The sequence below is a fragment of the Thalassophryne amazonica genome, chromosome 12, assembly GCF_902500255.1.
Source record: "Thalassophryne amazonica chromosome 12, fThaAma1.1, whole genome shotgun sequence".
In the NCBI taxonomy this organism is placed as follows: Eukaryota; Metazoa; Chordata; class Actinopteri; order Batrachoidiformes; family Batrachoididae; genus Thalassophryne; species Thalassophryne amazonica.
The window spans coordinates 93,131,298-93,148,567 of record NC_047114.1 but is presented as its reverse complement, the minus strand read 5'-3'; the positions used below and the strand labels follow the sequence as shown (position 1 = coordinate 93,148,567).

Genomic DNA, 17,270 nt, shown 5'->3' with positions numbered 1-17,270 from the left:
TACTATAGCATGGGAACACCAGGTGGCGGTGTAGCCTATATTTTTTTTTTTAAGTTTTTGTTGCCTACTAAACGTGAGCCACTTTTGTTACCTACTTTGATAAATGTTAGCATGTTTGTTGATTAACAATACCTGATGGATATGGGCAAGGAATTGCATTTTATTGGCCTATTAGTAGACCTATGTTAAAAAAAAACATTACGGTATGAATATTGAATGGCCTGTTTTTTTTTTCCCCTCCTTTCCTTGCCTACTGTGAATGGTCACAACCAGGTTTTAAGTTGGTGTAGCAAATGCCTAAGAATTTAAAGAAATGACCTGATGACTGAATGGACTGAGGGATTTTGTGCTTGCCCATCGAGTGGCATAGCCACATGACTTTATAATGTCGTTGACGTTTGTGTTGACAATCCTTCGGTTAACAATAAACACATTTGAAATAATTGTTTTGAATTATGTCTAATTTAATGAAGGTTGTAATAGAATTTGTCAAATTTGGCTTAAGCTGGATGAGACAGAGGCATAATTTTATAGCCATTTGTTAAACAGCTGACGGAACGTAACTTTTTTTGTTCTAACCGGTTCGGGAACGTCTAATGGTGGAACCCCAAACTGGAAACGTTAAAATTGTTTCTGTTCGGAACGAACCAACTGGAAAAAAAATCCGGTTCAAAGCCCTGGTCAAAACTTTCAAAAAGATTTTATTTAATGTGGAAGAACTTTGCATTGACATCTGTAAATAATTCACAAGTCCACCCGCCACTGACCCAAGTTTAATATTCCTTTCTACATTACTCATATATATATATATATATATACACACACACATGCACTCGAAGGAGTAACACTGTGTAGCAATACTTTAAGTACTTGAAAATGTTTTTAAAACCAGCTGGGAGAAAGTTTGTTCCAAACTGATATCCAGGCACCTGTTACCTCCTTTCCTATCTCCATATCTGTTGTGACAGTTTTTTGTGTTCAGTGTGAGTGAGGATTTTGGGGGGGGGGGTACACTGTACTGTACTGACAACTGTATGTGTGAGAAACTAGAGCAGGACATCAGGTAAACTATGCACTGAGAATATTTAAACGCATGCTGTGGCTGAAGATCCTATTCTCTGGACATTTGTTAGAATTGTATTTGTACTTTATGGACACTGTAGTGCTGATTAAAAGCCCCCCAGCGAAGAAGATTATCATAACTGAAGATACTGTGGGAAATCCAACAACTTTTTTTTTTTTTTTTTACACCAGCTAAAAATGTTCTGCAGCCACACCCACATCACCTACCTTTAAAATAAAACACCAGCATCACAGACATTCTGTGCAAACATAATAAAGGACAAACAGAATAACAAACTGCTCCCAGCGTCTGTTCTCTAATAAGATTTATTCTATTTAATTAAAAAAAAAAAAAAACAACCAACGTGCAACCCTTAAGAATGTAGAAAAGCAAAGAGCACAACAATCAAAAAACCAGGCTGACAAAAACCAGCAAGCTCAAGAAAAAACAGAAAATGCCAATTTTAAGTATTTGTACTTCCAAACAAAGATGACTAACGGTGTAAAATTTCAACAGAACTATCAACCCCTTCTTGTCAAACATCTACTTGTTTGCAGCAGGGTTTACATTTTAGATTGGGATGGGTGCTTCGCTTCACAACAGACAAACCTAAGGAGCAGGACGGCGTGCTCAGTCGCTGACGTCCATGTCCTCTTCGCGGTGGTCATCAGCACCATTAACTTTGACCTGCTTTGCAGGCCGCGCCGTACTGTTGTTACCCTCTACTGACTGCGGGGACACTGCCGAGTCATCGGAGTACTTCCTGCCGCCTCTCTCTTTCTCACTGTCATAACCCTGTTCTTCTTCATCATAATCCCTGGTGACCTGAAACGAAAAAAAAGAAAGAATGCAACATAAGACACAAACCATCCTCAGATCTGTTTGCTTCAAACTACAGAAAGTTCCATTTCCAACCTTCACGTCTCCTTTCTCGCCATCAGATTTCCTCTCCCGTTCGTCTTTAACCCTCTTTTTCTTGCTGGCCGAACGCTCGCGTTCCTCATGGCCGCTGCGCTCTTTGTCACTCCTGCGGTCCTTCTCCCTCTTCTTCTCCTTCTTGTGTCTGCAGAAACAAAATGCGAACAACTTTCATTAAAACAAATAAAAAAAACAACAACAAAAAAGGAAACTACTTAGACTCTGCGTTTTAAATAGGTGGGCTCTGAGACCTTCGAGGAGATGGAGACCTAGAGATTCTCCGTTTTGGGGATCGGCTGATGCTGCGACTTCTCCTGCGCCTCCTGCATATCAATGCGGGACACACAACAACAATAAGAATCAGAGTACGGACACGGTGCCTTCAACGAGGATCCGAAATTCACTCACCGGCTCATACTGCGGGACCTCCTGGCCGTGCTGTAGCTTTTAGGGGGCGTTTTAGATCGTCTTTTCCCAAAATCATCTTTCTTTCGATCTCTGTGGATAAATGTGATGCTTCAGTATCTGAGACTGGCTCCGTCACACTTAGAGCTCTACCATAAACTGCCACCCGACCCACCTGGATCTGCTTCGAGACCGTCTGCCCCGGTCTCTCGAACGGGAGCGTCGCCTGCGTGGGGTCTTCGAGCGCCTCCTGCTTCTCGATCTTGAGCGTCGCCGTGATCTGCTCCTGGATCGTCTGCAGTCACAAGGAAACCATGTTGTGCTTTTAATGTGGAAGCAGCAACACCACCCCCCCCCCCCCCCCAAAAAAAAAAAAAAAAAAATCTACAGTGCCAAGGGCCCTGTGGGTTACCGGCTTAATTGAAACCCAAGGCAAAATTGCCATTTTCAACATAAAACTGGCCGCCATTTCCAAACGAACAAATCTATGCAAATACTTCTGGGACAAGAACAATGTCAATGACCAACTGGGCAGCACAGTCTCATTTGAGGGAGGGCGCTAAAGGGTTAAAATATGACACAGGAATCCTACATCCGGAGACAGCACTTCCCCAGCAGAAACATATAATGCAGCAGATAAGAGAATATTTACAGAGGAATCCTGCAAATGGTGATACAAGCATTAAATTTGGCACAAATGCTCTTTAGAAATTACTCTTTTGAAAAAGAAGAAAAAAAAAAAGACTGGCCACTTGAATTTTCAATTTACGAAGTTGGAGCAACTTTAACTTTTGACCCCTGTACAAACTGAAATTGACCTTTGTCACCATTCTTCTTGTTTTCACCCCATAACGTTCAGTCACAGATTGTCCAAACTATACCTTTTTGGAATCATTATGATCAGACAAATAATGTGGTGTAGAGTTCAGTTTGATTGGAGCATTTTTAAATTTTGACCCCTGTATAATTCTTCAATTGACCCCTACCTGGCTGCCTATTGAAAATTCCAGTGGGCAGTTGCTCTTTTCAAGAGCCATGTCTAGTGCACGGGTTGTCAAAGTGTGGGAGAGTGAGCCCCCCACCCCCTCAGAGAACAAATGAAATAGCACCCCCCCCCCCATACACATACACACAATTTCACCATCTTTGTGTTCATTTTTATGCTTTTACATGTTAAACACATTTTAAATACATTTGTGTTTTTAAAGGAAATGTCTGTGCATTTACACATTTTACAGCCTTTGTAAACATGGGCGCAATTTTCAACCAGGGGGGACAGAATATGGTATGTCCCCCCACCACCTTCTGACATATGTGTGTGTACTTGAAACATGCTATGCCAGTCTTATGTGCAAACCATGTCAGAATAGTATCTTGGTTTCTGCAAGTTTGTATTTTTAGCAGCATTGACTTGTTTACACCTGTTTCTTGTTTGTCACATTTGGAATTTTCTGGGACTGCATTTTCCCAGATTTGAAACCAAAAATAGTTGCCTCTAGGGACTAGTGTCTACGCATAAGTATCAATGGACCATATGCTAATTTACTAAATTCTGAAAGTTAGAAAAGGAAATCAAAAAGCTATCTGAGACCTCAGAAAGCCCATCTGCAATTATTGTTTGATCTCCAAAATCAGTCTATGCAAGCAAAATTATGTTCAGTATGAGTGTTGTCATTAGTGCCACTTCGAAAATTAAATTCATGATAAGTAATTTATCCTAAACTTATGATCTGTTTTTTCAAACTTATGCAAAAACAAATCTTGAGAAAAAAAATACAGTATGCGATAGTTAATAATTATTAAGAGCCTGTTCTTTCATATTTATGAATACATTTTACCACATTGCAGTTGGTTTTTTAATGAAAATTCAAACTATCATTCTTTCTGAGTTCTACACATGTGGTGATACCTTATTTACACCAGGATGTTAATAAAATCAATGCTGGCTATTCTCAGAATAAAGTATTTATATCCATAGTTTCAAATTGCATAAGTCAAATGGTGTCCACTTTATAGTCTTCTCAAAACATTACAATTACTGTTCTGGATGCTCAGAAGGCATCTGAGCTTATCTAGAAACCGTTGGCTTCTGGGGGCCTAAAACAGCCCCCAGACCCCCGGTCTATGGGCCTCGCACTGTCGCCCCAAATTTCTAGTTCTAAATTTTATTTGAGATACTGACAAGCCAAAATGGGGTGGTAGACGGGTTAAACATGTTTTAAAGAACTTTCTATTCTTTCACACATTTTACACCCTTTTCAAACATTTTAAATGTTTTTTAAAAAACTTTAGTCATATTTTAAACATTTTTTTAACATTTAAACATTTGTGTGTTTTTAAATGTCTTTGGCATAACACATTTTAGCACAAATAATATTAATTCAACTTTTATACATATTTACTCTATCATCTAGTCTCACCTCTTGTTTAGTGCAAGCAATGAGTCTGGCTCTTTGACATGCACAGGCGGCTGATGTGGAGATGCACGGTGGAGAGGAGTAAATGAAGATCGTTCTCTACTTTCTTTTTTGGGGGGGTTGCCCCAAACCATCTTCTCACTGGCAGATTTATGCACTAAAAAGAGGTGATGGTCTAGTGGTTAAGGCGCTGGGCTTGAGACTAGAAGATCCTTGGTACAAATCCAAGCCAGACTGGAAAATCACTAAGGGCCCTTGGGCAAGGTCTTTAATCCCCTATTGCTCCTGGTGTGTAGTGAGCGCCTTGTATGGCAGCACCCTAACATCAGGGTGAATGTGAGGCATTATTGTAAAGCACTTTGAGCAGCTGATTCAGATGGAAAAGCGCTATATAAATGCAGTCCATTTACCATTCATCTGCTGCACTAATAGCATTTTCTTTGAGTTTTTGGGCAGATTACACGCAAACAAAGTGAAAATGCAAAGACAAAGTGACGCGGTGTAAAGTGGGCATGTGTTGCAGTCTGTTTATGAACTGGAGCTCAAACATGTTGAGGTGGTTCTGCAGGCGAAAGACTGCAGCTACTCTTGTCAAAGTGTGTAGGCTAAAACATACTGACAACTTCTACCATTTGCCTTGTCTTCACTTCTCCACTGGAAACCCCCCCCCCCCCACCCCCGAACTTTCCACGACTGCTTCAGTGATTGGAGCCGAAAACAAAACCGTAAACCATCTTTCTGGATGAAGTGCTGCTGTGTTGCACAATGGCAGGCTGTCCCTAAAAGCTGTCAAATACTGCAATATCACGCAATGGTTCAAACAACTGTGCTGCCCCATACTGTGCCCTTGTTTTCAAGAAAATTTAGTCCAAATACCCAATGTGGCTGTTTTCAGCAAAACAATGGCCATTTCCAACATATTATGCTCTTAACAAATTAGGAAAAAAGTTAGCCAATTTTAGAGACACTGCAATAAACGGATGACAACTATGACGGACGCCGCACCACAACATAGGGTTGGTGGCCTATCAGCCAGAAACCCAACAACAAAAACAGTGACCCACTGCAGCTGTTATCATCATCACCATGGAGACTACCTGTGTCTTGAGCGTGATCTGGACCGCCTCCTCCTGGACCTGGACCGGGATCGAGAGTGTTTCTTTTTACTCTCTTTACCTACAGAACAGAAGGATATCGCAAAGGTTAAGAGGTTGGATTAAGGTTAGACAAACACAACACCACTAAAATAATACAGAATCTGTTTAAACGCCACAAATCAAGTGGAGAGTGACGAACCCTCGGAACTTGAATCAATCTCTGGGTGTTTTGCTCTTGTCAAAACACCCCCCCGGTAATTATTTCTATGGCAGTTTATTTTGTAAAAATAAGATAATTCCCAATTCTCAGCCTAAAATTTAGTCATATGTTCCCCCCTTGAATAGTTTTGAGTATCACAATCACACTGTGCTGAGTGGTGGTTTGCTTTATTATTTTTTCTACAGAATCAGACTATGCCCCATTTTAAATGAGACGCAGAATAAATCACAATTGCAAACTTAGATTTTTTGTTGTGTTTTTCGAGTGGAAGCATTATGGTGCACACTGGTAGTTCGAAGACAGTTGGAAATTCAAAATACAAATTTTCTGAGTTGTCACAATTTTCATTCCTTTAAAAAACAAAACACCTTTCAAACCTGCCATCAGGTTCAAAGGGTTAAAAACAAAGACTTCCACCAACCCTGGTCCTCAGGGAGTGACGACACCTACAGGGTGGGAGGTTAATGTCTGTGAGTGCTTGATTGGCTGAACACACAGAGGGAGACATGAAAAATGTGCAGGTTCAGGAGTCCCTAAGGACCAGGGTTGGGAACCACTGTGGTGGAAGTCACTGCTATGAAAATCCTCTCCGAGTTGCATCCACTCACTTCCAGGTTCAATGGCAGCAGAAATGAGTGACTGGGCTTCTCGTACTCTCTTCATGGCCTCTTCAATTTCTTTATTGCTCGCGTCGGCCTTCAGGCCCACGTTCAGATTCATGGTTGCAGCCAAAGGATTGAGTCTAAACAAAAAGGAAGCAGTTAGGAGACCCAAAATCATTTAAAAAAGGGATTAAAACCCCTTCATTCCAAACTTACTTTGGATCCGTCATGAGCTTAAGGAACTGGTCAGCAGCCTGAACAGAGACAGCAGTCGGTTAATCAAACGCACATCAGCTGGCATGAAATGAATTTCTTAAACCCTCCTCATACCTGAGGATTCATATTTGCTCCCGGGAATCCAAATGCAGCCATTGCATCCATACTGGGACCAAAAGGGTTTCCTCCCATCTGGAATTAAAGCACAACAAGTTTTCACACAAAGCAAGCGGACAGGTTTTCTGATCACATGTCTGAAGCGGTGAGTCTCACAGCTGGGTTGGAGATGGGATTGGGCGTGGGCAGAAGTCCTCCTCCTGGCAGAATTCCTGCGACAGCGTTAGCAGGCGCCAACAGCGACAACGCTTTAGCCTCGTCTGGGATGGAGCCTGCAGGAACAGAATGTGGGCATTAGGACAGGACACCGCCACTGCAAAAATCAACACAGAAGACAACAGTAATCCTCAAATTAAGATCAATGGTTTACCTCACAGCTCTCAGAAGACTTCCCTTAATTTCATTTAATCATTGCAGTGGCAAAACTATTGCTGGAATATATCACACTACTCCAATGAACACTGCCAAGAATATATCACCTGAACGTGTTTTCTAAGTCATGAACCAAACGTTAGCAGGCACAGCTGCTTCTCCAGTTGGGTTGTGCCCTCAATTTTCATATAGACGGTTTACTGAAACAAGCGACTCACGTTGGATGGCTTCGCTACTAAAAATATAACACAGAGAAAAATCGAGATACAGACAACAAAGAAGAGTTTTAGGAATTTGGCAAGAACACTACACATAGCTATCAGTGTCTACTTACCAAGAACACACATCTGAAAAGACACAGTGGTATAAAAACGACAATCACAGGCTCGGTGCCGAGTCTGCAGGACACCGTTCGAGTCATCTTACCTGCCGCAATTAATCAAACTGATGCAAAGACATGGGTTTGATTAATCTGCACTTGTACAGGTCAGTTAAAAAAAAATATTTATTTTTAAGTAGTCAATGTATCCCATCAGCTTTTTTATATTAAGCAAAAACCCTCAATCAACCCCCAAAACAATCATTTCACCAAGAGACAACCTAAATACAGACTCACACGCAAACATTAAAAACACACACACACAGTGGAGAGAGAATTTGCTGCAGCACACAAAACTGTTGGATGGTATTTTCAGCAGGGCCTGGTAAACAGGACTGGCTGAGCCAGGAAAAACAACTGCAAAAAACACAACAACAAAAGAAGACCACTGTTAAAGAGCGTAATGAACTGTGCCATATCGCTGGGGTGTGGACATGGAAGTGTAACTACACAATGTGACAGGCATTTGTCTTAATAAAAAAAAACAAAAAAAACAAACAAACAAGCACCCAAACCTTTAAAGTTCCCAAAATGACCTGAGGGTGTTCAGGTGAATCATCAGGTTATTGTGCGCAGAAAAAGAATGGGCAGTTCTGGTAAACGGCTGTTTTTCCATCAGTGATTGGCTTCCAAAGCTTTTACAATTCACCAACAGTATTTATGACATTTCATACCACAGAATTTTTTTGAGAACTGTTTTAATGTTGTAACCCATTTAAGGTTAAAAATCACAATAAATAGACAGAACCTGAACCTAGTTGCAACAGTAAATTATTGTATAATGGCCCGTGTCCATATAGCATTTTTTTTTTCTCAGCACAAATGCACTGGAGAGGGCGCTATCACTTCATCACAGCACTTTCTTAGAAAGAAAAAAAAAAAAAAAAAGCACTGCTCATCTGATTTGTTTTTCCACAATGAACAGCTAACAAGCTTATTATGCATACGGTGATAAAAGCACTCACCCTCAGCACCAACATCGTCTGTCCAATCTGATCCTATAGATGGACTTTTTTTGATCAACATGTCAGCTAAGTGCAGACTGAAACAGCAAAAACACGCTTCTATTTTCCTGGTTTTCTGGGTGACAAGGCTTGCCCCATGTGATCAGTTGCCTGAAAAGGCAACGCAGTGATGACATTCTTTTCTGAAGAGTTCAGAAAACCTCAACTTAAAGCACACAGGGCGGAGTCACGTAATATACACATCACTCTTAAAAAAAAAACAACCACTTTGTACAATTACAGCCAGAAACCCCCTCTAAACCTGAAGATGGAGATGATTGTACTTGCTACTAAATACTGTATTTTGCAGATGCCAATGCCATGGTACTGAAAATGAAGTATTAATCAAAAACACAGCATTTTCTGACCAACAGTGACAAAAAGACTCCAAAAACAAAACAAATCAGAAATGTTGATCACACGACCCATCTGCTTCATGAAAAACCAGAACTCTGGGATTTTTCAACTTTGGCCTGTGTTTCGGATGTTTATTGGTTCCACTTTTCTTTCGGCACAAAAAACGATAAGTGATCCAGTATTGATTTAGAACGCTAAAGCCATTGAGGGCTATAGAGCAATACAAAATAAGTCTAAGGGGTGAGCTAAAAACAAAGTAAACTGCTTCTTGTTGCCACTGAATACGCAAAGATGTCATTAGAAATGTCTGGTAGCATGAAGAGGATTCCTACGGCTGTAAACATGCTTGATTTCCTCAATAATGTAAAGAAACGGCAGTGGCATTAATGTTATACCACTTGCTAATGCCACTCTCCAATAACTCCATACAAGTCGACTGCCAATGACGGGTCCAGTCTTCCGCTCACAACATGAATGAACGAAAACTGTTTCTCAGTTTTTCGATCAATCCATTGGTGTGTAGCTCAGACCGCCCAATTCAAAATATCAATACCTGTATGTTTTATTGGCGAGTGTTCCAACTACAAAAAAAAAAAAAAAATCACCATTGTCATGATTTCAGATGTAATGTGATGGCATTAACCTCTGGGTCAAAAAAAAACAACAAAAAACTGAATTGACACAGAAAGGCTGCATAAATCAACATTTTCATACACATAAAAGTGATAAGAAATTGATAAAGGAATGAAACGGAGAAGAAGAAACAATAACGGCACCAATAACTCGCACAAGTTCCCGTCACTACTCAACAAATCACTTTTACAGTCTTGGTGGTGAGTGGTGCCACCAAGACGGAAAGAAGACTAAGGTACATATAAGGAGTAATTTCAAAAAGTTTCTTTACATTTGGTGCGGCAAACACTCACACGTTCATCCAGATAGGGATCCTCTCATGCTGACAGACACTTGATGTCACCGGCAATTCAATGATGACAAGAATCACTTAACTGAGAGGGGTTTTTTTTTTTTAAGTCTACCCTGTAACTTTTCTTATATAGCTGTTTTATCCCCCAAGGGTGTCAGCGTTCTAACTCAATACCGGATAGATTATCCCTGCTTTTGTCTCAAGTGAAAAGATGAACCAAAGCATATATAAAAATGGAACCCAGAGTATAAAAAAAAATAAATCCCAGAGTTCCCTTTAAGCATCAGCAAAGACTGACCCAATGTTGGACTGGTGGCACCACTTATACAGGGATAGACATTACACATATTTGCTGACTTGAGAGGAGTCGTTTATTTTAAATTCTTCTGGCTGATCGTTAAAGGCAGAAAAAAAAAAAAACTGCCCATTCTTATTGAACGTTGCGCAAAACACGGCATATGCATGTTCATGTAACCAAATGGAACAAAGCCAAACCCTATGAAGTATCAAATTACTGTATTGTTCAGAATATAAAATAACCCTGATTATGAGACAGCTCCCCCCTCAAGATATTGAAAAAAATATATATCAGTTTTTCATAATGAAAATGCTTTTAGGAAATAATGTTCATAAAAACACTTAATGGATCACTGGTTTTAATAGCTTTTATACAAAATGCGTTTCATTTAACACACACTCGCCTTTCAGTTTGCTGAAAATGGCTTTCAGGATCACTGCAAGCTTTTCTCTTACCACTAGTATTTTTAAGACTGTATTCTGGGCTTGTTATCCAACTACACAATCTCATTGCATTTCTTGATTGCTTGAGAGTTGCTTGATGAATTAGCTGTATTTATTAACATGCGTCAGTTTCCATCAAAGCCTTTCAGCGACTGTTATCTTAGACTGGAGCCACTCTGTTCAGCATGATCATTGTATGTCTAAATCATACAGCCACACCCCCTGTCACTTTAACTTTTAGGGGTGGGCCACTTCAGTTCCAGGAGCATGCATCATTAGATTTTTAGCACCACCTATTGTTGTGGAGGTAAGATGATGCCATGTATTTCAGATATAGCCCCCCCCCCGAACCCTTGTTTTATATTCAGAACAATACGGGGGACAGTGCATCCAGAAAGTATTCACCGTGCTTCACTTTTTCCACATTACAGCGTTATTCCAAAATGGAGTAAATTTATTTCCCCCCCCCGCAAAATTCATGAAAAAATTACTTTTCTGCAAATTTAGTAAAAATAAATAAATAAAATAATAATAATTAAAAAAAAAAAAATCACATGTACATAATTAGTCACACCCTTTCCTCAATACTTTGTTGATGCACCTTTGGCAGCAATTACAGCCTCAAGTCTTATTGAATATGATGCCACAAGATTGGTGCACCTATCTTTGGGCAGTTTTGTCCATTCCTCTTTGCAGCACCTCCCAACTCCATCAGATTGGATGAGGAGCGTCAGTGCACAGCCATTTTCAGATCTCTCCAGACATGTTCAATCAGATTCAGGTCTGGGCTCTGGCTGGGCCACTCAAGGACATTCAGAGTTGTCCTGAAGCCACTCCTTTGTTATCTTGGCTGTGTACTTTGGGTCATTGTCCTGCTGAAAGATGAACAGTCACCCCACACTGAGGTCAAGAGCGCTCTGGAGCAGGTTTTCATCCAGGATGCCTCTGTACATTGCTGCATTCATTTTCCCCTCAATCCTCACTAGTCTCCCAGTTCCTGCTGCTGAAAAACATCCCCACAGCATGATGCTGCCACCACCATGCTTCACTGTAGGGATGGTGCCTGGTTTCCTCCAAACTTGACGCCTGGCATTCACACGAGAGTTCAATCTTTGTCTCATCAGACCAGAGAGTTTTGTTCCTCATGGTCTGAGAGTCCTTCAGGTGCCTTTTGTCAAAGTCCAGGTGGGCTGCCATGTGCCATTTACTAAGGCAGACTTCCGTCTGGCCACTCTACCAAACAAGCATGAATGGTGGATTGTTGCAGAGATGGTTGTCCTTCTAGAAGGTCCTCCTCTCTCCACAAAAGAATGCTGGAGCTCAGAGCGACCATCGGGTTCTTGGTCACCTCCCTGACTAAGGCCCTTCTCCCTCGATCGCTCAGTTTAGACGGGTGACCAGCTCTAGGAAGAGTCTTGGTGGATCTGAACTTCTTCCATTTACAGATGATGGAGGCCACTGTGCTCATTGGGACCTTCAAAGCAGCAGAAATGTTTCTGTGCCCTTCCCCAGATTTGTACCTCGAGACAATCCTGTCTCAGGTCTACAGACAATTCCTTTGACTTCATGCTTGGTTTGTGCTCTGACTGTCAACTGTGGGACCTTATATGTAGACAGGTGTGTGTCTTTCCAAATCATGTCCAATCTGAATTTACCCCAGGTGGACTAAAATAAAGCTGTAAAAACATCTCAAAGATGATCAGTGGAAACAGGATGCACCTGAGCTCAATTTTGAGCTTCACAGCAAAGACTGAATACTTATGCACATGTGATTTATTAGTTTTTATTTTTAATAAGTTTGCAAAAATTAAAACAAAAAACTTTCACATTATCATTATGGGCTATTATATATATAATTCTGAGAAGAAAAAAATGAATTTCATAAATTTTGGAATAAAGCTGTAGCATAAAATGTGGAAAAAGTGAAGCACTAGGAGTACTTTCTGGATGCACTGTACTTTGGTCAAAGAAACATGCAAAACCAAAGAATAGGTTATTGTCCAACAAAGGACAAGTGAGAATGTCGATCGCAATGATTTCCAACCACTGCAGCGCTGTGGCTGCATTGTAATACTTATGCAACCAATGAGTTTTCAAGTATGTTGACCTGAACAGGCCCAAAGTATAAAAATATGTGGTCAGGCTGGCATTAGTGTCTACCCCTGCTCATACCTTCAATTAAAATAAATAATAAAAAACCCTGAAAAGATAAATGTTATAAAAAGAGAAAGAGAAGGCAGAGAGACAACAGAAGACAAAAAAAGAGAGGGTAGGGGCTTGAATGCTTGCTGGCCTTTGCAAATGTCTACAATCCTCTGTTGGCAGGCAGAGGACCACTTTGAGCCATCAACGAGGGGGCTGCTTTTGCCTTCTTCACTACAAAAAACCACACATATACAAACACACACACGCACACAAATAACAGAGAGAAGTTTAACAGAGGATAGTCGAATATGGGGGAGAAAAAATGCAAAAGGTTAAAAGTTTACACAACTTCATTTCTGAACTTCGATGGATGGCTGGATTTCAGAACTTTGACGTTGGCCCACAGTGTGGAAAAGATAACCTCAGTCTGTGAAGCTGATGCTAGTGTACCACTAAATGAAGAGTGAGTGACTGTTTATGGCTCAGATCTAGAAATTAAGGTGCATTCTGCATTGGAGTGGTACTACAGACGTGGGACACATTATTTCAGCATACCAATAATCTTTCAGGAGATACAGAGAGCATGGGGGGGTGACAATAACAATGAATTAGCTAATAACTATCTTACAAAATAATGGCGTGATCTGCTAAATCCATTACAAGGACCGATTAAATGGCTTTCTTTAAATAGCCACTGACGCTTCACTTTTCACGAGCCATGCCATTCAATCAACAATGTCCACTCATTCATGGGAGTAACTGGGAAACAAACCTTCAGCAAACGGGACCACAATCAGAGCTCTGTCAACAAACACCGTGTTCGTCAGGTGCTGAGACACACCAACCGATTCGGGCTCCTGGAACTTCACAAAGCAGACCCGTGATGTCACCGGCATAGGAGAGTCACTATTGATGGAGAGAGAGGGAGATATAACAAGGAAAGAAACAACAGGGCTACAACTATTACTTTCAGACTCGATTAAACAATAAGACTGTGTTCAGACTGGAGCTGGCAATCCGGCTAGTTTTTTTTCCCCCAAATCTTATTTTCTATCTGCCTCAATCCACCTCCAAGCCAGATTTGAAAGGGATTTGCCAAGATCAGGATGCAAATGTGGCTTAATCCAGCTAGCTTGGGTATCATGACATCCCAAACTTCCTCACTAACTTCATGCGCTAACAGTGTCCTCTCCCACTGTGGCAGAGTTCAGTGTGGCTTCAACAGAGAGGACAGCAACAACAACCTTCCTCTGTGGTTGTCTTCTCACCAAGAGAATCCGCCATTGTGTTCCCTTTCATGTGTCTCACACACACCGGCCCAGTACAAACTATGTGTACAAAAATAAATGGTCAGTGGAAAATCCGAGGTGGCTCCATAAATAACTTTTTGACAAAAACAGCTTCTAATAACTTCTGATTAATCAGTCACACATAGGAAAACTTTACATTGTTGTGATCAGTGGTAAGATGGAATGTACATTCCATCTTCACTTCATGAAATATTTGTACCATTGAACTCAAACATTCATTGTATACTCAACAAAAATATAAACGCAACACTTTGGTTTTGCTCCCATTTTGTATGAGATGAACTCAAAGATCTAAAACTTTTTCCACATACACAATATCACCATTTCCCTCAAATATTGTTCACAACCCAGTCTAAATCTGTGATAGTGAGCACTTCTCCTTTGCTGAGATAATCAATCAATCAATCAATTTTTTTTATATAGCGCCAAATCACAACAAACAGTTGCCCCAAGGCGCCTTATATTGTAAGGCAAGGCCATACAATAATTATGTAAATAATAATAATCCATCCCACCTCACAGGTGTGCCATATCAAGATGCTGATTAGACACCATGATTAGTGCACAGGTGTGCCTTAGAGTGTCCACAATAAAAGGCCACTCTGAAAGGTGCAGTTTTGTTTTATTGGGGGGGATACCAGTCAATATCTTGTGTGACCACCATTTGCCTCATGCAGTGCAACATATCTCCTTCGCATAGAGTTGATCAGGTTGTCAATTGTGGCCTGTGGAATGTTGGTCCACTCCTCTTCAATGGCTGTGTGAAGTTGCTGGATATTGGCAGGAACTGGTACACGCTGTCGTATACGCCGGTCCAGAGCATCCCAAACATGCTCAATGGGTGACATGTCCGGTGAGTATGCCGGCCATGCAAGAACTGGGACATTCAGTTTCAGCTTCAAGAATTGTGTACAGATCCTTGCAACATGGGGCCATGCATTATCCTGCTGCAACATGTTCTTGGATGTATGGCACAACAATGGGGCCTCAGGATCTCGTCACAGTATCTCTGTGCATTCAAAATGCCATGAATAAAATGCACCCGTGTTCTTCGTCCATAAACGACGCCTACCCATACCATAACCCCACCCGCCACCATGGGCCACTCAATCCACAACATTGACATCAGAAAACCACTCACTCACACAACCACACACGCTGTCTGCCAACTGCCCCTGGACAGTGTGAAACCGGGATTCATTCTGTGAAGAGAACACCTCTCCAATGTGTCAAACGCCAGCGAATGTGAGCATTTGCCCACTTAAGTCGGTTACAACGACGAACTGAGTCAGGTCGAGACCCTGATGAGGACGACAAGCATGCAGATGAGCTTCCCTGAGACGGTTTCTGACAGTTGTGCAGAAATTCTTTTGTTATACAAACCGATTGTTTCAGCAGCTGTCCGAGTGGCTGGTCTCGGACGATCTTGGAGTTGAACAGCTGGATGTGGAGGTCCTGGGCTGGTGTGGTTACACGTGGTCCTGCTGGTTGTGAGGCTGTGGATGTATTGCCAATTCTCCGAAATGCCTTTGGGACGGCTTATGGTAGAGAAATGAACATTCAATACACGAGCAACAGCTCTGTGTTGACATTCCGCTGTCAGCATGCCAATTGCACGCTCCCTCAAATCTTGCAACATCTGTGGCATTGTGCTGTGTGATAAAAACTGCACCTTTCAGAGTGGCCTTTTATTTGTGGCAGTCTAAGGCACACCTGTGCACTAATCATGGTGTCTAATCAGCATCTTGATATGGCACACCTGTGAGGTGGGACGGATTATCTCAGCAAAGAAGTGCTCATTATCACAGATTTAGACTGGTTTGTGAACAATATTTGAGGGAAATGGTGATATTGTGTATGTGGAAACAAGTTTAGATCTTGAGTTCATCTCATACAAAATTGGGAGCAAAACCAAAAGTGTTGCGTTTTAATTTTGTTGAGTGTATTTATTTGCTGGCAAATCTACTGGCATTAAATCTTGTACTTGATATTTGAGATTTACTATTTAAATGTAACATTCGACATATGCATTTGTGTACAATTTGTACATTTTTAACCACTAAAATTAATCGCGGAAAAAAGTATTCTTGTAATCCATTAACTGCAAAATAAATATACATCAATAATATTTAAAAAAAAAAAACCTACACTCTTCATAGTAAGTTGCGCTTGTGACAATGGAATTATCACATTTTTTTCTAAAACGTCTTGAATTAAGTTGGTTAGCATCTAGCATTATGATGGAACCAGGATTACTTAGCACTGTGGTTACATGAGGCCTACAATACCCGTCGTCATCGAGCTAGTAACTTTCAATAAAAATAAAATAAGCTGTCACTGAACTCACGTTAACCCGACAGTTAATACGCATTTTAGTATTTAATGTGATGAACTCACTCTGGCGGAAAAAGCTTCAGTTCTTCGATGGTTCCCAAAAAACCGAACAACGGTCTCCTCATCTGGTCCGTGTTGTGCTTGGAGACACGTTCGTCACCTGGACCACCTTCGTGTTGTAACCTCATCTTTCCGACTTACAATTTTAAGACGGATAGCACCAAATTGAACTCGTAAATTTAAACGATGTTTGTTTAATTCGTGTGACTGTAATATGTGACTAAACGTTAGCTAGTCGAGCCTATTACCGCCAAGTTGGAGATTGGGGATAAGAGAGGCTAATGCTTCTTCTTCTGCTGCTAGCGCTGCTTACAGCTGCGATCGGGTTTGAATTGTGGTCCATTACCGCCACCTCGTGACCTGGAAGCGCTATTGGGTTAGCCCCAAGACAAAAATAAATAAATTAAAAAATCCTTCTTCCAGCATTAGTCGCTTCTGCTACTTCACCACTAGATGTCACTAAATCATGCACGCTGTAGTTTTATGGCGCCAGTATAATTTCCTCTTGTCAACACAATATAGCAGAAAGTAAGATGTTTGATTTTAACTTGGTCCTTATGATTAAACTGTTTTGTTTTTGTTTGTTTT

The 17,270-nt window shown here is 40.9% G+C and overlaps 1 protein-coding gene across 3 annotated transcripts; it reads right to left on the bottom strand.

Annotated features, from left to right (window-relative positions):
* Positions 1-1,530: 1,530 nt before the first annotated feature.
* LOC117521660 (serine/arginine-rich splicing factor 11-like) lies at positions 1,531-16,888 on the bottom strand. Of its 3 annotated transcripts, XM_034182983.1 has the most exons (12): positions 16,686-16,888; positions 13,751-13,884; positions 7,212-7,327; positions 7,053-7,130; positions 6,939-6,976; positions 6,729-6,862; positions 5,901-5,979; positions 2,562-2,681; positions 2,390-2,479; positions 2,233-2,304; positions 1,979-2,126; positions 1,531-1,888 (listed from the first exon to the last, which is right to left on the bottom strand). In XM_034182983.1, exons 1-12 carry the CDS (start codon positions 16,808-16,810, stop codon positions 1,694-1,696), a joined length of 1,329 nt encoding a protein of 442 aa, XP_034038874.1. In that variant the 5' UTR covers positions 16,811-16,888; the 3' UTR covers positions 1,531-1,693. The 3 variants fall into 3 exon arrangements, with proteins under 3 accessions (XP_034038874.1, XP_034038875.1, XP_034038876.1); XM_034182984.1 differs by lacking the exon at positions 2,562-2,681 and having other exon boundaries at positions 16,686-16,886; XM_034182985.1 differs by lacking the exons at positions 13,751-13,884; positions 16,686-16,888 and adding an exon at positions 7,535-8,029.
* Positions 16,889-17,270: the final 382 nt, after the last annotated feature.